This window comes from Salvelinus sp. IW2-2015, unplaced genomic scaffold (genome assembly GCF_002910315.2).
Source record: "Salvelinus sp. IW2-2015 unplaced genomic scaffold, ASM291031v2 Un_scaffold2622, whole genome shotgun sequence".
Taxonomy (NCBI): domain Eukaryota; kingdom Metazoa; phylum Chordata; class Actinopteri; order Salmoniformes; family Salmonidae; genus Salvelinus; species Salvelinus sp. IW2-2015.
The window spans coordinates 101,383-125,574 of record NW_019943930.1 but is presented as its reverse complement, the minus strand read 5'-3'; the positions used below and the strand labels follow the sequence as shown (position 1 = coordinate 125,574).

At 43.2% G+C, this 24,192-nt stretch overlaps 1 protein-coding gene across 1 annotated transcript in view; it reads left to right on the top strand.

The window, feature by feature from the left end:
- The first annotated feature begins 11,459 nt into the window (after nt 1-11,459).
- The window catches only part of LOC112074415 (palmitoleoyl-protein carboxylesterase notum1a-like), a 22,976-nt gene continuing 10,243 nt past the window's right edge, over nt 11,460-24,192 (top strand). Inside the window, 4 exon segments of the mRNA XM_070440518.1 lie at nt 11,460-12,071; nt 12,074-12,118; nt 12,121-12,163; nt 22,292-22,489. Coding sequence (XP_070296619.1) covers nt 11,843-12,071; nt 12,074-12,118; nt 12,121-12,163; nt 22,292-22,489 — 515 coding nt within the window. The 5' untranslated portion in view covers nt 11,460-11,842.

The following is a 24,192-nucleotide window of genomic DNA, read 5'->3' as shown; positions in this document are numbered from 1 at the left end:
TCTCATCTCACTTTTCTCTCATCTCTCGTCTCTCCTCACTTTAACCTTACTGTAAGAGGGACCTGTTTGTCTGGACAAGTTCCAAAGAGAACCCCTATTTCCTTTTCCAGGTGCTCTCACTGATCTCCGGTCAGATTAAAGCTAGATATTGAAGATGTGAAGAGATTCCTTCCGCAATCTGTCTATTAGTCACCTCAAAGCAAATGGATGTGGTCTGACGTTGGCTACTCTTATGAGTAAAGSYTGAGTAACACTCTTCTTCCCGCAAATAACCCTCCTCTTCCTGCCACAGGAGTAAAGGRAAGTGGGTGCTGTTGTATATACAATAATATATATCATCTTGTTTTGAATAAATGTTTCCTTTAGGTAACCACAGGAGGCCTTAAGAGCAAAGGTAAGATATTTTCAGGAAGGCACAAAACCCACAAGAATTTAGGAGGCTTTACTCATGCAGAAAGCAGTGCAGAAGCATGTCATTCTGGCTTTTTGTGACAGTGTAAGATGCCTTATGCCTCCTGTAGCATGACAGAGTTATTCTATTCTGTTCTATTGTAAACTAGAGTCCMTGTGTTCCAGAGGTGGTTCAGGAACCAGTATCCTTACCCCTCCTAATCTCATGCTATTTTACACATTTTGCCTTGAGCCTGAGAGAAAATGTTGCTGTTTTAATGCAAATTTCATGCAAATCTACACATATGATCATGGGGCAGAGAGAAAAATGATCAGTTGTATAGCTAATCTCATGCTCTTCTACACATTTTGCAATGAGGCTGAGAGAATTTTGTATATTTTTACATAATTTCTGGCAATTCTACACATATTGCCATGGGGCAGAGAAAAACATTTGCAGTTTTATAGCTAATTCATGCTATTCTACTCATTTTGCAATGAGGCTGAGATACAATGTTGCAGTTTTACAGCAAATTTCCTGTCATTCTTAATGTTTTGTCATGACCACCAGTGCGGTTCACACTACTATTACTACTACTCCACATAGGTGAAGACAGACAGGCCAGTCAGGCCTGTGAGGAGGCTGGACACAGAGGGAACACGGCATGCCTGACCTGACCTGACCTGGCCTGGCCTGACCTGGCCTGACCTGGCCTGACCTTACCTGGCCTGATCTGGCCTGACTTGGCCTGACCTTACCTGGCCTGACCTGGCCTGGCCTGACCTGACCTGACCTGCCCTGACCTGGCCTGACCTTACCTGGCCTGACCTGGCCTGCCCTGACCTGGCCTGGCCTGACCTGGCCTGACCTTACCTGGCCTGACCTGACCTGACCTGACCTGGCCTAGAACACCAACAGAGGATATAAATATCCACCTCATGCAGCAATTTTCTCTGAAAGAAAACATTTCAGATTCTTACCTTGTAATTTATCACTGMCCACTCCGTGGCGCAAAAGATKAAATTTAGCAGAAATTTGACTGACTTAAATCTGACTTAAGTTTTAATTTTCCCTTCGTGCCCGCTCCCATACCCAATAATTCTGTATTTTCTTTGTGACTATAACTTGTATACAGGTGGACCAGAGAAGCCACATCCCTGAATAGAAGCACCTGCTGCTCATCGTTTGCTGACCTGTGTTCCAAACAAATGCTGTTTTGAATTAAAAAGATTTGTACCTACATACTTAAGGCTGCAAAGCCGAAACGTCTCTGTACGCTCTCCCTGATGCAGTGGGAAGAATACAAGTAATTGAAAGATGAAGTAAGCTTTATGCAACATCTTTTTGAGTGTCAGACCCATCACACCATTTTAGTTATCTGAATTCACGGGTTTTTACGCACCGACCAAACTTCTGGAGAGCACGATGGTCCCCTTTTGATTTCTAGACACACTGAAAGGGAAAAGGGAGAGATAGCCAAGGGATGATTCATTCCAGATTCCTGGAGAAAACTCCCAGACCTGGAAGCATCTGTGGAAAGTAATCAAGTAGCCCAGTGATGTCATCCTGATAAAAGGCTTGCGTGTCAGACAGCTGGCTGGGATCGGTGTGCTCTGGCACAGAACGCTGCAGAGTCCGCCGCTGCACCACAATAATATGCCAGGGTATGGAGAACAGGCTGTCAATGCTCATTGTCTTCTTTGATTATTGGATCCTTCTTCATCCTCGGACTGAAGGAAGAAAACATACTTGGTTTGGTGTAAAGGGATGGAGCGGTTGGGGTGGAATGGGGGGCTGATTGTGCCAACCAACTGTTCAATGTACTGTAACAGAGTTTTGTTCTGACCCGAGCGGGGCTCGAACTTACAATCTTCTGAATGGGGGCTGATTGTGCCAACCAACTGTTCAATGTACCTGTAACAGAGTTCTGTTCTGACCCGAGCGGGGCTCGAACTCATAATCTTCTGAATGGGGGCTGATTGTGCCAACCAACTGTTCAATGTACTGTAACAGAGTTCTGGTCTGACCCGAGCGGGGCTCGAACTCATAATCTTCTGAATGGGGGGCTGATTGTGCCAACCAACTGTTCAATGTACCTGTAACAGAGTTCTGTTCTGACCCGAGCCGGGCTCGAACTTACAATCTTCTGCACAACACATGCCACTCAAGAAAACAGCATTTCCTGGGTTCGGCGACAGCACTTTGGGTTGACGTCACTCATGTACTATAGCCAACATGCTACAGCAAGATTCACATCCACTACACTATGCTCGATATGACTCCATTTTGTACCTGGGTGGGGACTCGTCTGTTGAATGCATACAGATGATCGGTGGTTAGGCTATTAGCTGCCAAAAGTAGCCTACATGAAAGTGCAATACTGTTAATACAACCGTGTGTTAGTGTGGGTTTTCAGTAAAGTATGTAAATCATGAAGCTCATCTGCATTTCTATGGTGCAGGAAAATTCTCAGCAACAAAAAAGTGATCAAATTAAGATCCTACATCTGTAGGACTAAACTCTAGTCTAGAGTATTAAAAATCATTCTTAAACCTTCTGCCATGCTATAACTTTAAACGATTTTGTCTTTTCGTGGGGGGGATGAACGAGTACGAGTTTAAACACAGGGATATTATTAATAAGCTCTTATGTGGCTACTGTCATCGTGACCTGTAATTATAAAGTGTAATAGAGGTCTTTTCCATGTGCGCTGGCGCTCTAACATCACGCTACAAACCTGCCTTTCCAAAACAAAGAGACCTGATTATCCCTCCGTCTCTATGGAGATGGCTGCATCCCAAGTGGCACCCTGTTCCCTCTATAGTGCACTGGTCAAAAGTAGTGCACTATACAGGTAATAGGGTGCCATTTGGGACATGGAGRGGAAGGTAGAGGGGAAGGAGGGGAGCCTCCTGCCAGATAATAACAGCATGTCGTGGATGATAATTGGTTTCCACTCCCTCCCCTATCCCCACCTACTGTAGGAGAGGGCATCCCAGGGGCTTCCGGTGATTCAGGCACCAGGCATGTAGTGTAGTGGAGACTCCTGAAGGATGAGGAGGAGGAGGGGGGGGGGCGCCAGGTCTCACGCATTGGTGTCTCTGAGCGATCTTTAACACACACGCACACACACGGCATGCATACTTGCAGCTTGCAAACACACACACACATGACATCTGAAAACACAAAATGATTACAGGGAAAAAACTGGGAAAGAAGGCAAACAAATCTACAGAGACACAGATCCGTTCAGAATAGCCGKAGAATCTAGGAGTGAGACTTCATAAAAAGGACACCTGCTACAACAGGGCCATTACATCATATTGATGCTGAGAAAGGGACAAAAAGAAACMTTGGCACAAGAACCCTCCAATCCCACTTGCAAAATCKTCACTGCTACGCAAAACCTGTCAATGTGACTATTGGGTCACCCCCTGGTAACCAAGGAGACCCAGCAGACCACTAATGGACGCTGTCCTATCTTGAAAAACGTTGTTTTTATCTAACAGGCCCGAGATCATCTGAAAGCAATATAAGGTCTCCTCTTACGAAATAGGAGCCTGTTGGACAGATGTCTCCAGCCTCTCCTCTTACTCTCCATTGAAGTGCACMTCTTAGATGGCACCTCTTGACTCAAGTCAGGATCAAGGTTGTTGACTAATTCTCGGGGTAATATAGAGAACATGTGGTGAAGGGGTACATGAAAGGCACAGTGTTAACACCCAAAACTCTCTACATGTTTCTTTATTTCTTTATTTCTTTTTGAAACAGTGGTTAAAATGTAAAATGGACTTTAAAGGAACCGGATTCCAGAAATGTCCTGAGTTGAGAGAATGTGTTGGAAGGAGCTACGATGTTTTATAAAGGAACCTAAAATGTACTGAACACGTAGGTACATCCACAATAGGGTTGCAAAATTCCGTGAACTTTCAATAAATTCCCTGGTATTCCTAAAATCCCGGTTGGAAAATTCCCGGAGTCCGGGGGAATAAGCAGGAATCCGGAATCATGCAACCAGGATTTCTGGAAAAGCAGGGAATTTGCAACCCTAATTACACATGCTTCTTTCTCACTAACACTACAGCATGTCAATTTCATTCAGTGTCACAGACATAGAAATTATAAAACATATGGTAATTTCAAAATAAAGAATTGCAAACAATAATTCTAAATGTTTCCCTTACACGACCACAACAGCAAAGATCTAAAGATGTTTTTAATGCATTTTGAGCAAACAATCCTAACAAGATGATGAGTTACAGTTTATGAGGGAATGACAACAAGAACGTGCTCCTCGTCTGAAAGTGCAATGACTTTCAAAAGAAGCGCTCTGAAATGTGAGCCAGCCGGGAAATGAAGTGTCAATTATCATATTACCCATAAAGTCTATGAATGTTTCAACAAACTTTACAACTAATTCGTAACACCTGAATTGTATTAATTAGATTTCCGTTTTTCTTTAGTTTCCAAGAGTTTTATCAGATTTCCACACTTTAACACTCTAAATCACAGGTTAGAAGTGTGACTGTGACCTCCAGAGGGTTTTAGTAGGGAGGCTAAACTCGAAACGTCCAAACCTGATATCAGAGAAACGGCCTTAAGCTGGTACCTACTGTAACAGCTCGTGGACTATGTGGAGAGAAAAAAACGAGGGGTGCCACATTAAAGGAATTTCAAGCAACTATTGTGTGAAATACAAAGGTTTTATAGATGATCTCCCTTTGTTCTTGGAAGGAGGACCTCCACCTGTTTCTGATTGATGTGAGCCCCAGCTTGTCCCTTTCAAGAGCCTGATCCCTCCTGATCTCTTTGATGAACCTGACCTAACAGTTCCAACTAGCAGGATTGATGATCACGGATGGACGCCGGACAACAGCATGTGCAAATCAAGACTAACAGTTGTGGATGGGGAGGGGAGGAGGAGCAGAAGGGGGGGGGAGAAGTAGGAGGAGGAGGGGAGAGGGTTGATGTTGAAGAGGAGGAGGAGGATCAGGAGGATCAGGTGGAGTAAGAGGAGCAGGAGGAGGATGTTGATGTGTGAGGAGGTGGAGGGTTAGCGCAGACTGAGCGCGCTCATATTGTTGTGATGTGTCTTAACTCTGAACCAAACGGCCAGACAGCCAGCCAGCCAGCCAGACAGACAGACAGACAGGCAGACAGACAGACAACAGACAGACAGACAGACAGACAGACAGACAGACAGACAGACAGACAGACAGACAGACAGACAGACAGACAGACAGGGCAGACAGGCAGGCAGGCACACAGGCACACAGGCAGGCGTTCAGATCACGTGATGGGCCCTGCCAGCCCAGAATTAAACAGTAAAACCTGTGGATCTGTGGAGGGCACATGCAACTGATCGCAGATAAAAGACAGGGCTTTGACTTTCATAGGAGGTGGAGCCGGAAGGGGGTTGAGGCTGGGGCTAACGGGGCTGGGGGGCACTTCTGAGGGACTGGCTGTCATCGGAACAGCTGGGTCAATCCAATGTCCTAATTCTGGGATTACAGTTTTTTACAATCGCTAGGACCCATTTCTCAATACTTAGGTCACTTTTTCAAAACTCTTCACACAGTGAGTCTATGTGGGCTAAACTGTGGATCATTTTTCATTGCTTTGGCACAAAATGCATTCAAATTTCATGAATTTCCAGCAAAACAACAGGTAAGATGTGCATTCTGCAAGGGCATCTGACTGAACTGCACATTACCGAACTAAATTGAGCAAAGCCTCCAAACCCACTGTGTGTGTAATTGTTTTTGTATTCTGCTTAGGATGAGAGACAGAGGGAAAGGGAGAGAGAGGGGGGGACAGAGAGAGAGACAGGGAGAGAGGCAAAGAGACAGAGAGAGACAGAAACAGAGAGCGAGGGAGATAGAGAGAGAGAGAACAGAGACAGAGAGATTGAGACAGAGAGAGAGACAGGTAGAGAGCGAGAGAGAGAGCGAGAGAGAGAGCGAGAGAGAGAGCGAGAGAAGAGAGAGAGAGAGAGAGAGAGAGAGAGAGAGAGAGAGAGAGAGAGAGAGAGAGAGAGAGAGAGAGAGAGGACAACTGTAACATGTCTGAAGAGTAACCTGTTCCTGGCCTTCCTGGCTTTGAAACCCAGATGAAGATTGGAAAATTAGAGCATGAAAGGCAGTGGAGACTACTGTGGAACCGCAGACAAAAATATGACCAGTCTCCAAACCTGTGACTGCATGTGGAGGACTCAGGTGTCAGTTCTTGGTCCTTTCGGGTTTCAGACTGTGTACAGACCTGTACTACACAATGTACAGGTAACTGTCAAAATAAAGGAAACACTTGAGTAAATGAGGGATACAAAGTATATTGAAAGCAGGTGATTTACACGTGTGATTCCTGAGTTAATGAAGCAAATTAACATCCCATCATGCTTAGGGTCATGTATAAAAATGACACGTTGCCCATATTTTGGCTACCATGGCTAGAAGAGATCTCAGTGACTTTGAAAATAGGGGTCTCAAAGGAGCACAGGGGGTTTAAAAGGTGTGTGTGTGTGTGTGTGTTGTGTGTGTGTGTGTGTGTGTGTGTGTGTGTGTGTGTGTGGTGTGTGTGTGTGTGTGTGTGTGTGGTGTGTGTGTGTGTGTGTGTGTGTGTTTGTGTCTCAGTCACCAGATCTCAATCCAACTGAACACTAATGGGAGATTCTGGAGCGGTGCCTGAGACAGCGTTTTCCACCACCATCAACAAAACACCAAATATGGAATTTTCCGTGGAAGAATAGTGTCACATCCCTCCAATAGAATTCCAAACACTTGTAGCATCTATGTCAAGGTGCATTGAATCTGTTCTGGCAGCTCCTGGTGGCCCAAACACTATTAAGACACTTTATGTTGGTGTTTCCTTTATTTTGGGGTTACCTGTCAATCAGCTACACCTGGGTTGTGTTCATCAAGCAGAGAAAACGGACTAAACAAAGACGGAGGGACTACCTGGGCTTGTCTAATACGAAACGTGTTTTTTCGCAACGTTTTCAGTTTCGTGACCAGTTTTTGCAGTACGACACAACAGTAAAAACACCATATAAACAGTAAGCCCACAGACGTGTTAGTTCAACCAGCTTGTCATGAGCCATTTGAAGCTCCATCAAGTCACCTCTCTTCTCTGTAGTGTGTCAGAGGGACCATGGTCCATCTGTGAATGACTTAAGGGTTACATTTCCAGGGATGACATTGTAAACATTTCGGGAAGTATGGGGTCAACAGAGCCCATAGGACTGTGGTCAAAAGTAGTGCACTACATAGGAATAGGTTGTCATTTGGGACTGCCATTCACTTTAGCAGTAGTACATCGATATGGGTCTGTAAGTGCCTTGTTGCATGGACCTGTACGTTTTGTTTCTTGTTCTGCTTTGTGATGATGTCCTTTCTCCCCTATGGGACACAGTTTCCATTCTTTATGTATTATTTATCTGTCGTAGAATTTCAGATACCTCCACATTTCCTGGTCTATGCTTTGTTGTACCTTTGTACACACTATGGAGGTTAAAGGTGCCCACATGCTTCCCATCCGGAACACTTTGTGCATATATTATGTTAGCAATATATATATATATATATATCATATATATATATATATATATATACATTTATCTCCACAACCATTTACTAACATTCACTGGTTTTATGGCTGTTCATGCACACAAAAACATTTCTCGAGGAAATTCTATACCCTTCGTCTGTGATTGGTCAACAGTGGGGATTCTTCAGTTAAGGCTTGTTGTCATTTCACTTGAAATGTTGCACCAAACATCCTAGTTAGATGTAAAATTGCGCGACTAAGATCTCCTTGACAAAAACGTCAAAATTAATGACAGATTTATTGAGTAATCTTAGATTAATTATGACTATTTTGAGGAAGTGTATTCATGCTACGGCGTATCAATATGGACAAACAGTACTATTTACACGTTTTTCTCATTTTTCAAACAAAGGTATTTTCAAGCGAAGGTCGAAGGTATGCCAGCACACTCGTTCGGAACAGAATGCTTCAACCGAAGCATGCAGAAAAGCCTTAACTCATGTTTGTATTCCAAAGGACTTTTCTGGTTGGGAAACATTTTGAAAAGGGAAACGCATATTAAGGATTTTATCAACGTAATTTACTCACCTGTTTCCCCAATAGCAATACAGAATGTCATTTTTCTGATAGACCTGTGATTGAGTTTAGAAATTACATTGAGTTGTAAACATTACCAGCTTGAATACTGTTGTATGGTGTTATCTCAATTGCTGTTTCACTGTAACCTCAGGTCCTGTCATACATTGATCTGTTTACAGAAAATATATTTAACCTGTAGTACAAATGCAATAGCAGAACATAAGTAGGCTACCACAAAGAGCACCATGAGAATGGTAGTTTCCCTAACGCCTTTTCTTAGCACCCCAAGGCATCAACAGGCACATATGATGCTCATGGAGCTCAAAGGATGCTATGGAGACAGTAGGCTAGGCCTGATTGAAATGGCAGCGTCCAATAAATCTCTCGCTTGACAATTGATAGACACTCTTGAAAACTATTGACACTGAGGTCCGTGAAAGATCTCCTGTGAAGCTGTAGCCTATATCTGTCTGAAAAGAGGACGATCCATGAGCATGTTCACTAGTAACCCTGTTTTGCCTTCCAATATAAGGAGAATACTTTAACAAATAATAATAATAATAATAAGTAAGGGGCATCTCTTGGTGTGTCAATCATTGAATCACTGTTCACAACGCGCGAGTTCCCCAGTTACCGCGTTGCTATATAAACGCGGATGGGGCGGTAGTTAGGCGCAACAGGGAGAGTTCTGCAGAGTTAAGTGTCCCAGCCCATCGGCTCTCTCTAGTCTCGCCGCCCCTATAAATGATAAAGCTCTCCAGCCGAGGATCCCACAGAGTCCATAAAACACTAATACCTTTATGTGTTTATTGCGCGTGACGGTTAATTAAGACATCACAGCTATCCCCCCCTCCACGCATGGCGGGAATAAACCAATTACCAWATCAATTATCCTGAGAAAGTGTCGGGTGCCTTAAATAGGACTGTCTTTTTACACAACTTTGCATGCAAATKAGGTGTTTATTGATCGTTTTATTTAGGCTAATGTCGAGCCCTACTGATGTATATAGCCTAATTACGCGAAGTTACATTTCTGATATTATAAGTAGGCTATTGTTTATTCCAACATTTGTTGGGACATCCGTTGACAGAAATAAAAGGACAAATAACCTACAGCAGGCAGACAGGGATACAAATCTATTTTACACTTGCATTAGAGTAGGCTATTTTAGTGCATAGCCTACATGCCTACTACCAACATTTTGTATAATGAGGCAGTCTAATAGCAATTTTAAAAGAAGTTTGAAAAGGAACAAATGTGACGCATTTCAATTTGGCGATTGGGTTAAAAAGGACAGGGGCGTGTTGCCAAATTCTTCCTGTTATGTTATAATGTGATTGCCGTGCCTAACCTATAGACGATCTTAAAGACAAATACATAAGTCAAGGCAAATAATAAGCATCCCCTATTGCCTAGTGTTGACGACATGGCATGGCACGCATTGTATTTATCCAAGGCAAGCCGCTTGCGGACTGGATCAGATTAAGGATTTGTTCCACAGACACAGACCAACCTTTWAAAAAAATACTTCAACCGCAACCGGGCATTCCGGCGTTAAGGTGAGGGCTTCCCTTCAGGATGCTTAAYTTGACTTATTAAAATATACAGTAGAGCAAGGGTTCTGACCGGGCTGCGAAGGGAGGGAGAGAGGGAGGGATAGATGGGAGAGAAAGAAAGAGTGATGGCTGCTTTGATCTTTAGGGGGCCCTTGTAGATTAAAAAAAGGGTCCGCGTCCACTCTCGCAGATAAACACAACATGCTCAGAGTTGCCCTAAAGCCAACATATTGAAAGTGTCGTTCATTAGSAATAAAGGCTCGCGCACACCTAGGTAATGTTGAATTATTTTGAAATCTTATCGAAATAAGCATTTATAAGCAACACATGTAAAAGATGAAGATGTTAACGATAGATAGCTTGAGCAAGGATATTTAGTCGTCAAAATGAAAYCATGCCACACATTCTTAGAATAATAGAATAATAGCCTTTTCTAAAATGATATCATGACATTACAGTTATTATAGCTAAATAGAAGCAATTTAAGTAATGAAAACGTCCTCTGCGTTCAATTGATAGCGAAGAAGGCTATGGCATAAGGAGTASACTGCGACTAGYTTGAGATTYTGTGTCACTCCATCATTCACATCAATAGCAACTCATAGAGCTTCTGCGSTAGCCTACTTTACGCACTGCCTGCGCTCTAGGGGTGTCCGCGCGCGCCACAATACATCACAGGAAGGCTTTCAACTCGCAACATGAAACACCTGTGGACACCATTTCAGTATATTAAAAATGAATTAAGAGGAAGTCGGTATATAGCAATCTGTAATAGATCTCCACCACAGTAATAACCTTTGAGGAAATTAAAGAATGCGTGAAGTTAGTATTGCTTTCAGAGAAAAAGTATGTGAGATCAAAGACCGTATTCGTGCATTAATTCATAATAAATGTACAGGGCTATTCAACAATTCAATAAGAGACATAGTAAACACGATTATTATAATAATCATAACAATRATCATGATCATAGTCATAATAATAATAGACGAATMATTTCSATTTCATTTAAATCAAAGTGTAAAACATGTTACATCTATGTCTAACATAATAGTTTGCTACTGGGTTGTTAATCTCCGGCCAGAGTTAGATTTTGTGTTGTGTATTTTTCCCCTCTTGAGTTTTAGGCTGGTGTGTAACAAGGGGCTTATTCTTACTCTATAAATGTGTGTGGAATGGGAAATAGACATTTCAAAGTCAATAAAAAAACACCACATCAAATGAAACATCGCGGATCAAAAGAGCCAAAGSACGGAMATTTTTTCCCCCTCAATAAATTAAAAGGGGGGAAGTCTGCTACGCTTGATCATGCCCAGCCCAGAGTCCTGCCCTCCTCTCTGATTGGATGACGGGTAAGAGAAGGGGGGAAAGTTTGAATAAAATTCCAGAGCATGTGATGAGTATTGTCATTTAACTCAAACCTTAACTTGGTTCAATAGCAGTGACGTGCGGTGGTGGTTTGAGGAACAGAACAGTTTCACGACTTCGATTAAGATCATCTAGGAAACTAGTGCTTCTATTTTAGACATTTTTCACATCGACCATAGAAGCACTGAATTGTTTTTAATAATGCATTTAAAAAGTATTTTCCTTGATCATCTGATAGAAACAGTTAGCCTAGTCGGAGGATAGCAGTGCTACAGTTCGAACCGTGCGTCATTCTCTGCTTCTATTCCAATCCAATCTCCAAACAGCAAGAACTCTTCGGACGAAAACCTTAAACTCGGAAACCATCAGAGGAAGACCTAAACTGCAGGTGACTCGCGGAAAAAGATGACGGCAATGAGATTGATTTCCTGGCTTTTGCTGCTGGTGTTTATGCAGTCCGGAGTTTTTGCCGCAAGAAGATTCCGAGGTGGTCGCAACCCGCAACCACGACGGACACCGCTTCTCCCACATACCGGGACCGGGGGACACACGGAGAGTTTCCTTTTGGATTTCACCGCCGTCGAAGAGAACATGGACAACTTCATGACGCAGGTGAAGAACCTGGCGCAGTCCCTCTACCGTGTTCGGCGCAGAAGCTCGACTATGATATGAAGCTGCACTTTTTGAAAATACTTCAGTCACGTGCAACGATGGAACTCCAGCAGGGTATTGTATTCTCTTTCATCTGATGCGTGACTTTTTTTCTTTCATACTGTCGAGGTTTCCAGAATATGGCATGTTGAAAGCACACTCCAACATGATTGCCCATTGGATTTTGCTTATCCTTAAAGTTTAGTATGATTTTTTTGTGTGATTGAGATATCTACTTTAGATTAGAGACCACAAAAGGAACATGAAAACGAATATTTTTTAAAAAGTGTGTTATACAGATGTTCAAGGAGCTGCTGTGGCGTAATGGGCCATTCAGCGAATATCTGCGGCCTGGCCTGGCACGCGCATAATGCGCATAGTGCTTGATTTCTGTGAGCATCTTAATCTCATGATGCAGAAGTGATCAATATTGATACATTTTCCACATTTGAGAACCCTCTACAAGCAATGCAAATCGATTGGTCATTATTTGTAGGTGTGCGCGACGCACCAAAATGTGTATAGAGATTTTTTTATGTACATTGTATTTTTTAAATGAAGATAATATTGGAAAACATACCTGTTCATATATATTAATCCAATTTTAATGGAGAAAATATTATATTGATCTTTATATTGTTTTTATGTTCTACCAAACCACCTATGTCAAAATTATCTTATAAATTTCCCATGAAGGAATATAGGCTAATATTTATAACACTGTTATTCACCAATTAATAGTGTTCTGAGATTGACACCTATTTTCTGCATAGATAAGCACAGCATTGTGTTGCTCATTAGCCTCAGTAATGGTAGTATTTCCAAAATGTAAGTCAAAAGAATATATTTTCTCTCTTTCTCTCTCTCTTTCTCTCTCTCTCTCTTCTCTCTATCTCTCTCTCTCTCTCGTCTCTCTCTCTCTCTCTCTCTCTCATCTCTTCTCTTTCTCTCTCTCTCTCTCTCTCTCTCTCTCTCTCTCTCATCTCTCTCTCTCTAAAGACCGTAAGTAGTCTGTCATATAGGGAAATGCATTTGGCACTGGAAAAGCCTTCATGTTTTTTTTCCATCAATGAGGGATCAGCAGGGGGACTAAAAGCATTTGGATATTTAACTGTGTCTGTTATTACAACAAGACAACCAGAGGGCATAGACATGGTTAAGCCAAATGCTGAACTCAGTGGCACAGTGCATGCAGAACACTACTCAACAGGTTGCATTGGGTTAGAGCCTCCAAACTAACAAAGGGAACTGCTTTTATGTTGGGTTGTGTGGCTTGTGTAGTATCATATATACTATACACATGTACGAAGGCATATTCTTTTTTTGCCAGACAGATCCAGTGTTATTGGTTAATATGGTATAGTATACATCTAGTCATTGTTAATATGGTTTAATGTGTATACATCAAGTCATTGAAAGGCTAATACATACAGTATCTATTGAATCCTATATATATGTTTGTTTTTACTGTCGATGTACCATACCCTACATTCTTAATTACTGTACTCTCGATGTTCCATATCTACATTCTAATCCCGCTGATATAACATCTGATTGTTCCATACCCTACATTCTAATTCCTGTATTTGTCTTCTACAGATGTCACATATTTCCATACCCTACATCTAAACAATAACTCTATGTCTAACTACATTTCTATCTGTACTCCGATGTTCCATACCTCATTCTAATTCCTGTACTCTGATGTTCATACCTACTTTATCTTACTCATGTCCATACCCTACATTCTAATTACTGTACTTCGATGCTTTCCATACCCTACATTCTAATCTGTACTCTCGATGTTCCATACCCTACATTTCTACTGTACTCTCGATGTTCCATACCCTACATTCTAATTACTTACTCTCGATGTTCCATACCCTACATTCTAATCCCTGTACTCTCGATGTTCCATACCCTACAATTCTAATTACTGTACTCGCTGTTCCATACCCTACATTCTAATTACTGTACTCTCGATGTTCCATACCCTACATTCTAATTACTGTACTCTCGATGTTCCATACCTCATTCTAATTACTGTACTCTCTATGTTCCATACCCTACATTCTAATTACTGTACTCTCGATGTTCCATACCCTACATTCTAATTCTGTACTCTCGATGTTCCATACCCTACATTCTAATTACTGTACTCTCGATGTTCCATACCCTACATTCTAATTACTGTACTCTCGATGTTCCATACCCTACTTTCTAATCCTGTACTCTTGATGTTCCATACCCTACATTCTAATCCCCCGTACTCTCGATGTTCATACCCTACATTCTAATCCCGTACTCTCGATGTCATACCCTACATTCTAATCCTGTATCTTGATGTTCCATACCCTACTTTCTAATTCTGTACTCTCGATGTTCATACCCTACATTCTAATCTGTACTCTCGATGTTCCATACCCTACATTCTAATCCCGTACTCTCGATGTTCCATACCCTACTTTCTAATCCTGTACTCTTGATGTTCAATACCTACTTTCTAATCCCCGTACTCTCGATGTTCCATACCCTACTTTCTAATCCCTGTATCTTGATGTTCCATACCCTACTTTCTAATCCCCGTACTCTTGATGTTCCATACCCTACTTTCTAATCCCGTACTCTCGATGTTCCATACCCTACTTTCTAATCCCCGTACTCTTGATGTTCCATACCTACTTTCTAATCCCTATCACCTATATTTGTTTTATAGCGAGCATGCCTGTAGATGCTCTATTGGGAGGTTAATGTTATTCTAACCCACTGCAATGATGAGGGTTCATTTAATAAGGTCAGAGTGTAATACACTGCTATGGAGCACTAGCATGATGCATGTCTGCATGTCCAGTACAGTATGTCTCGTAATATCAGTTTGTTGTGCTTATACCCAACAGACATATCGCTGGGCAGTAGGCTACAGTACAGTGTCTATACATGGGTCTTTAATGTCAGTGTGTGACTGGATGGAGGATGTAGATGTCTCTCTCTCTGGATTTAGCATCCTGTATAAATCCAGCGTTATAATTAAACCTCAGAGTGTCTCATATCCTCCATCCCAAATGGACCTATTCCATATAGTCCCCTATTCCCTATGGCCCCTGGTCAACAGCAGTGCACCACATAGAGAATAGGGTTCCATTTGGGACGGCACATAGAGAGTGGCCACCCAGCCCGTAAGCTCTTAGCTCTTTAGGATCGCAGTGTGAGTGAGGACACAGAGGCTTTTAGACCTGGCCAGCAGGCCAGAGGTTGGCAGATGTCGTCTCTGTAAATAGTCACTTTGTGTCTATAAATAACTGGATTCTAACACTAATTCCCCCAGCAGTTCTGTCCCTCCTGGTTACTCTGCCCTCCTTGGTTCACTCTAGCCTCCCTGGTTACCCTGTCCCCCTGGTTCACCCTGCCCTCCCCGTTCACCCTGCCCTCCCTGGTTCACCCTGTCCCTCCCTGGTTCACCCTGCCCTCCCGGTTACCCTGCCCCTCCCTAGTTCACCCTTCCCCTCCCTGGTTCACCCTGCCCCTCCTGGTTCACCCTGTCCCTCCCTGGATCACCCTGCTCCTCCCTGGTTCACCCTTCCCCTCCCTGCTTCACCCTGCCCCTCCCTGGTTCACCCTGTCCTCCCGGTTCACCCTGTCCCTCCCTGGTTCACCTTGCCCCGCCTGGTTCCATTGCCCCTCGCCTGGTTCACATTGCCCCTCCTTGGTTCACCCTGTCCTCCCTGGTTCACCCTGTACCTCCCTGGTTCACCCTGCCCCTGTCCCTCCCTGTTCACCCTGCCCCTCCCTAGTTCACCCTGCCCTCCCTAGTTTCACCCTTCTCCCTCGTTTGTTCACTCTGCCCCTCGTTTGTTCACTCTGCCCCTCGTTTGTTCACTCTGCCCCTCCCTGGTTCACCCGTTTCCCTGGTTCCCTCCGTCCCTCCATGGTTCTCTCTGTTCCTCCCTGGTTTCTCTAACCCTCCCTGGTTTGCCCTGCCCCTCCCTGGTAATTGTTATTGTTGTTGTTGTTGTTAATAATAGTGATGGTGATAGTGTTAGTGACAGTGATAGTGACAGTGTTAGTGATAGTGGTAGTGATAGTGACAGTGATAGTGATAGTGAAGTGGTAGTGATAGTGCATGTATACAGTGACAGTGACAGTGTTGTGATAGTATGAGTGATAGTGACAGTATTATTGATAGTGAGAGTGATAGTGTTAGTGATAGTGACAGTGTTAGTGTTAGTGATAGTGGCAGTGATAGTGTTAGTGTTAGCGGTAGTGATAGTGTTCGTGGTAGTGATAGTCGTAGTGTTTGTGAGAGTGATAGTGATAGTGTTCGTGATAATGGTAGTGGTAGTGGTAGTGATAGTGGTAGTGGTAGTGGAGTTGGTAGTGTAGTGGTAGTGGTAGTGGTAGTGGTAGTGATCGTGGTGTGTAGTGATAGTGGTAGTAGTAGTGATAGTGTTTGTGATAGTGATCGTGATCGTGGAGTGTAGTGATAGTGGTAGTGGTAGTGGTAGTGGTAGTGGTAGTGGTAGTGATGTGGTAGTGATCGTGGTAGTGGTGTGGTAGTGGTAGTGGTAGTGATAGTGATAGTGGTAGTGATAGTGGTAGTGGTCGTGGTAGTGATCGTGGTAGTGGTAGTGGTAGTGATAGTGGTAGTGGTAGTGATCGTGGTAGTGGTAGTGGTAGTGGTAGGATAGTGATAGTGATAGTGGGTAGTGGTAGTGATGTGGTAGTGGTAGTGGTAGTGGTAGTATTAGTGGTAGTGATCGTGGTAGTGGTAGTGATAGTGGTATGGTAGTGGTAGTGTAGTGATCGTGGTAGTGATAGTGGTAGTGGTAGTGGTAGTGGATCGTGGTAGTGGTAGTGGTAGTAGTAGTGTTAGTGATCGTGGTAGTGGTGTGGTAGTGGTAGTGGTAGTGGTAGTGATAGTGGTAGTGATAGTGGTAGTGGTAGTGGGTAGTGATAGTAGTAGTGGTAGTGGTAGTGGTAGTGGTAGTGTAGTGTAGTGGTAGTAGTAGTGGTAGTGATCGTAGTAGTGGTAGTGGTAGTGGTAGTGGTAGTGATGTGGTAGTGGTAGTGATGGTGATAGTGTTCGTGGTAGTGATAGTGGTAGTGATAGTGGTAGTGATAGTGGTAGTGTCGTGGTAGTGGTAGTGGTAGTGGTTGTGATCGTGGTAGTGGTAGTGATAGTGGTAGTGGTAGTAGTAGTGATAGTGTTCGTGATAGTGTTAGTGGTAGTGATAGTGGAGGTCGGAATATGCGGTGGTTCAGCTATAACCGGAAGCCCCTTGATAGTGGATATACAGTATGTACTAGCTGCATAGCAATACATCTGTAGTTTATAGTTATAGTGATAGTTTAGGTTGCTGTATAGTGATAGATCTGTAGTTTATAGTTATAGTAATAGTTTAGGTAGTTGTATAGTGATAGATCTGTAGTTTATAGTTATAGTAATAGTTTAGGTAGTTGTATAGTGATACATCTGTAGTTTATAGTTATAGTAATAGTTTAGGTAGTTGTATAGCAGTGGAGGCTGCTGAGGGGAGGACGGCTCATAACAATTGCTGGAACGGAGCAAAGGAATGGCATCAGACACCTGGAAACCATGTGTTTGATGTATTTGATAATATTCCACTAATTCTGCTCCAGCCATTACCACCAGCAAGTCCTCCCCAATTAAGGTGCCACCACTCCTGTGTTGTATAGTGATAAATCTGTAGTTTATAGTTATGGTGATACATCTCTAGCGCCTCAGGAAATATTTTCTCCAACATAATAAAGAGACTTATAGTGATGGAGTGGTGTGTCTGCCCTGGTAGATGTTAGTTAGTGGTGTGTCTGCCCTGGTATGTTAGTTAGTGGTGTGTCTGCCCTGGTAGATGTTAGTTAGTGGTTGTCTGCCCTGGTAGATGTTAGTTAGTGGTGTGTCTGCCCTGGTAGATGTTAGTTAGTGGTGTGTTGCCTGGTACTGTGTCCCTGGAGATGTTAGTTAGTGGTGTGTCTGCCCTGGTAGATGTTAGTTAGTGTGTGTCTGCCCTGGTAGATGTTAGTTAGTGGTGTGTCTGCCCTGGTACATGTTAGTTAGTGGTGTGTCTGCCCTGGTACATGTTAGTTAGTGGTGTGTCTGCCCTGGTACTGTTAGTAGTGGTGTGTCTCTGTACATGTTAGTTAGTGGTGTGTCTGCCCTGTAATGTTAGTTAGTGGTGTGTCTGCCCTGGTAGATGTTAGTTAGTGGTGTGTCTGCCCTGGTAGATGTTAGTTAGTGGTGTGTCTGCCCTGGAATGTTAGTTAGTGTGTGTCTGCCCTGGTAGATGTTAGTTAGTGTGTGTTCCCTGGTAGATGTTAGTTAGTGGTGTGTCTGCCCTGGTAGATGTTAGTTAGTGGTGTGTCTGCCATGTAGATGTTAGTTAGTGGTGTGTCTGCCCTGGTAGATGTTAGTTAGTGGTGTGTCTGCCCTGGTAGATGTTAGTTGTGGTGTGTCCCCTGGTAGATGTTAGTTAGTGGTGTGTCTGCCATGGTAGATGTTAGTGTGTTGTGTCTGCCCTGGTAGATGTTAGTTAGTGGTGTGTCTGCCCTGGTAGATGTTAGTTAGTGGTGTGTCTGCCATGGTAGATTGTTACAGTGCAACGTGCTACTGGTAACCTCCATAGATGTTGCAGTGATAGTTGGTTCTGCCCCGTGCTACTGGTAACCTCCATAGATGTTGCAGTGATAGTGTGGTCTGCTCCGTGCTACTGGTACCCTCCAAATGTGCGTAAAATTGGGCATTCTAAGTTTAATCTTAGTTTATTATGTCATGAGTTGAACATGTCATGAAAGATTATCCCTGAGGACGAGAGTGTGAGTCAGTGTCTTGGCAAACACCCCATCAGCCTGCTCATCACCACACCATCCAGCCTGCTCAACACCACACCACTCAGCCTGCTCAACACCACACCACTCAGCCTGCTCAACACCACACCACTCAGCCTACTCAACACCACACCACTCAGCCTGCTCAACACCACACCACTCAGCCTGCTCAACACCACACCACTCAGCCTGCTCAACACCACACCACTCAGCCTGCTCAACACCACACCACTCAGCCTACTCTGGCAGTCCTCCCTGTGATTTTATTTGTTATTTTTATTTGATTTAACTAGGCAAGTCAGTTAAGAAACATTCTTATTTACAATGACGGCCTACACCAGCCAAACCCTAACCCGGACGATGCTGGGCCAATTGTGCGCCGCCCTATGGGACTCTCAATCACGGCCTGGTTGTGATACAGCCTGGAATCAAACCAGGGTCTGTAGTGACGCCTCCAGCACTGAGATGCAGTGCCTTAGACCGGTGCGCCACTCGGGAGCCCCAATGATGAGATATGCCTGGCAGCCGCCAGAGTTTCYGGTCCGAGAAGCCATATGTCTCAGCTGCAGCCGCATCGTCATCAGTAAAGAGGAGCGTTCAGATACCGCTGTTCCCTCKAGCTGCCTGACAAAGMTCCCTTAGAACCTAGGCTTTAGCTCAGCAGGCTAATACGTCTGTTGCTGAAATAACAGTCTCTAAACATCGCAGAACACCRCAGAAGCAAATAGGGAATAGAATAGCATCATGCCTGCTTGTATGGCCGACTGGGTTTGAWTCCAGGCCTCCTGGGTGCTACAAGTCTGTGTTAGCCCTCTGAGCTAAAGCCTAGCCATCACAGAAACATTGTGAGAATCATGCCTGCTTCTAATGGTCTTTTGTAGTGTCTGCTAGTCTGATCCTGTGAAATGGTAGAAATGTTGTTGTGTGACAGAAAGATAAAGGGATACTTTGGGATTTTGGCAACGAGGCCCTTTATCTACTTCCCCAGAGTCAGATGAACAATTGTTTATGTCTCTGTTTCCAGTATGAAGGAAGTTAAGAGGTAGATTTGCASACCAAGGCTAACTAACGTTWGCACTATGACTGGAAGTCCATKGGTATCTGTTAGCATGCTRTTGCATTGTATTAAAATGCCTTGACAGAACTGTAGACTTATACAATTGCAGTGAATTGATGATTCTGCACCTCACGGTTGTGAGACTATGGGGATTAATTAKRGCATTGCCTTCGTGTGGGCAGAGGATGAACAGATCTCCTGAAGTGAATGACCCATGCATCCAGATTGAAAAACTCTTCAGAGTGAATATTTCCTACACTACTGAGCTAAGCTCAGCCAAACCAAGCAGTAACTAACTRCCCACCGTAGTTGCTGGACCTGTGCTGAAAAGGACAACCTGAAAAGAAAACATCGGACCCAGTTTCGTTCAGGTTCAGATCCATAGAATTGAATAGGAAAAACGTTACATTTTAGGCACCATTTACATTTCAGCCATATTTACATTTCAGCTACTTTACATTTCAGCCCATATTTACATTTCAGCACATTTAATTTCAGCTTACATTTACATTTCCAGCCACATTTACATTTCAGCCGCATTTACATTTCAGCCACATTTAACATTTCAGCCGCATTTACATTTCAGCCATTTACATTTCAGCCATATTTACTCACCATATTTACTATTTCAGCCACATTTACATTTCAGCCATATTTACATTTCAGCTACATTTACATTTCAGCCAATTACATTTCAGCCATATTTATTTCAGCATATTTACATTTCAGCACATTTACATTTCAGCCAATTTACATTCAGCCTATTACATTTCAGCCACATTTTACATTTTCAGCCACAATTTATTCATTTCAGCCACATTACATTTCAGCACTTTACACTTCAGCTTATTACATTTCAGCCATATTGACATTTCAGCCACATTTACATTTCAGCTACATTTACATTTCAGCCATATTTACATTTCAGCACATTCACACTTCAGTCATTTAGCAGACGCTCTATGCAGAGCGACTTACAGTAAGTTCATTAATCTTCGAGATGAAGCCAGGTGAGACAACCTCAGCACAGTAATAATAAGGACAACTTTTTCCTCAATAAAGCAGCGATCAGCAGAATCAGGTGCTAGTGAGAAGAACAGTGTGAGTGTTAGTACAAGAAAGACAAGGGTGTTAGTTGTTTTAATTGTTTTGGTTCAGACATTGATCTCTGTGTTTGATCTCTGTCAGATGGTGGTTTCAGGTCGTGCTGTATAATCCACTGTGGAATAGTGTTGAAGGCTCTGACTTTCTGTGACGCATCAAAGGGAGCATTCCTCTGGGTGGATGTAGTGAATATGGGTCCTGGGCAACAGAGATGTGTCTGTGTTGTGTGTGTGTGTGTGTGTGGTGTGTGTGTTGTGTGTGTGTGTGTGTGTGTGTGTGTGTTGTGTGTGTGGTGTGTGTGTGTGTGTGTGGTGTGTGTGTGTGGTTGTGTGTGTGTGTGTGTGTGTGTGTGTGTGTGTGTGTTTTGCACAGACCTACCAGGCAGCACGTCATCTCCTCTATGTTTTTCATTTCTGCATGGTGGTGAGGTGGTGGAGATTTTATCCAGCTCGAGATGGAGGGCCTATGTATGAGACCACTGTTAAAGAACGGTGACTTCAGCAGAGTAGTAACAGGGGATATGATGGTACTGCACTTCCTTATAACTGTGTCCAGCCACGGCCGTTAGGGCACTGGTAACACCTAGGTGCTTCCAAAATGTCATCTATTTCCTATATAGTGGACCATAGGGCTCTGACAGGCAAAAAGTAGTGCATTATTAAGGGAATAGGGTCCTCATTCGGGAAGCACTCTATCGTCCCTTCTCAGAGGTGGAGGAACCTGGATGAGCTCCTATCTGTTGTTTTATCACATGATAGGAGTGTGTGTGGGTGTGTGTGTGTGTGTGTGTGTGTGTGTGTGTGTGTGTGTGTGTGTGTGTGTGTGTGTGTGTGTGTGTGTGTGTGGTGTGTGTGTGTGTGTGTGTGTGTGTGTGTGTGTGTGTGTGTGTGTGCATCACGTCCACACCACGGCTCTGTGTAACAGCACTCAAACATTGTTTAGGTGAGTTCAAATCTGGGGAAGTAGTTTTAGCTTTAGATAATTTTTTGCTAACTGAGATAAAGAACTTCAAAGTAAACAACATGTCTTGTATCTTTTTTACATAATATGTAATGAGGTCATAGTTTATATCTGTTTGGCACATCACTGATGCAGGAACACGTGAGGGCACAACTTGAGTGTTTTGTGTGAGGATACATGATTCTTGTCCATGGTTTGTGAGTTTGTGTTAATAAAATACAATGTTTTTCTTTCCGTTCTAGGTACTACMTGAAAGAGTCCAGAGGGAGCAGACGGTGGTTGATATTCTTGGAGGGCGGCTGGTACTGCTTCAACAAAGAGAACTGTGACAGCCGATACGACACCATGAGGAGACTGATGAGCTCGTCCAAGTGGCCTCAAACCAAAACAGGTCAGAATCTCTGCCTACAGTACCCGCCTGTGTCTGTCTGGCTGTTACSGTTCACCAACCCCCCACCACTACTACTCTAAGACACAAATTAAGCCTAGTCCTGAACTGTATCCTGTGACGCAAGCCACATCTACTCTGGGTTTTGTAAAGCTAGCCAGCTCCAGTTAGCTTCACATTCCAGCTCAGGCTTCATCCGTACTACGACGGTCGATATTGCTCGTCTGCCTTCCACTAACTCTAGCAGGCTTATAACTGCGCGTGCATGTCTCGCATGGCTAGTCGACTGCCAAACTCTTCATTGAAACAATGCTGATACATCAATCCATGCCCGAGTCAGCGCTACATTTTCATTTGTGCCTTGCAAATTCAGCAGGCTATTGCGTGAAATTGGCTTGTTGAAGTGTCGTCTTTATGTTATTGCGTATCGTTAATGTCGTCTTTATGTTATTGCGTATCGTTAATGTCGTCTTTATGTTATTGCGTATCGTTAATGCTGTCTTTATGTTATTGCGTATCGTTAATGTCGTCTTTATGTTATTGCGTATCGTTAATGCTGTCTTTATGTTATTGCGTATCGTTAATGCTGTCTTTATGTTATTATGTATCGTTAATGCTGTCTTTATGTTATTGCGTATCGTTAACCTTTCTAGGACACACGTTCCGCTAGCGGAACCCCTGCCAAGTCCAAAAAACACACAGCCATTTTCCCAGCCAAAGATAGGAGTCACGAAAAGCAGAAATAGAGATAAAATGAATCACTAACCTTTGATGATCTTCATCAGATTACACTCATAGGACATCATGTTACACAATACATGTATGTTTTGTTCGATAATGTATATATTTATATCCAAAAATCTCAGTTTACATTGGCGCCATGTTCAGAAATGCCTCCAAAATATCCGGAGAAATTGCAGATGAAAGATACATGTTTTACATAGAATTAAAGATACACTTGTTCTTAATGTAACCGCTGTGTCAGATTTTCAAAAAAACTTTACGTAAAAAAGCAACCATGCAATAATCTGAGACGGCGCTTAGATAGAAACAACATTTCTCCGCCATGTTGGAGTCAACAAAAATACGAAATTACATGATAAATATTCCCTTACCTTTGATGATCTTCATCAGAATGCACTCCCAGGAATCCTAGTTCCACAATAAATGGTTGTTTTGTTCAATAATGTCCATTATTTATGTCCAAGTAGCTACTTTTGTTAGCACGTTTAGTACGCATATCCAAAACGCACGTGCAGGTCCAGGCGAACTTCGGACGAAAACTTCAAAAAGTTATATTACAGGTCGAATAAACTAGTCAAAGTAAGTATAGAATCAATCTTTAGGATGTTGTTATCATAAATATTCAATAACGTTCCAACCGGAGAATTCCTTTGGGTCTATAGAAGTAATGGAACGCATGTGTGGCTCAGTTGGTAGAGCATGGCGCTTGCAACGCCAGGGTTGTGGGTTCATTCCCCACGGGGGGACCAGGATGAATATGTATGAACTTTCCAATTTGTAATGTCGCTCTGGATAAGAGTGTCTGCTAAATGACTTAAATGTAAATGTAAATGTCGATATCATGTGGAATGCGCATGACCAGGACCTGGCACTCTGCCAGACCACTGACTCAAACAGCTCCCATCCGTCTCAACATCACAGTAGAAGCTCCATTCAACGTTCTACAGACTGTTGACATCTAGTGGAAGGTGTAGGAAGTGCAAACAGATCCATATCCCACTGGGATTTCAA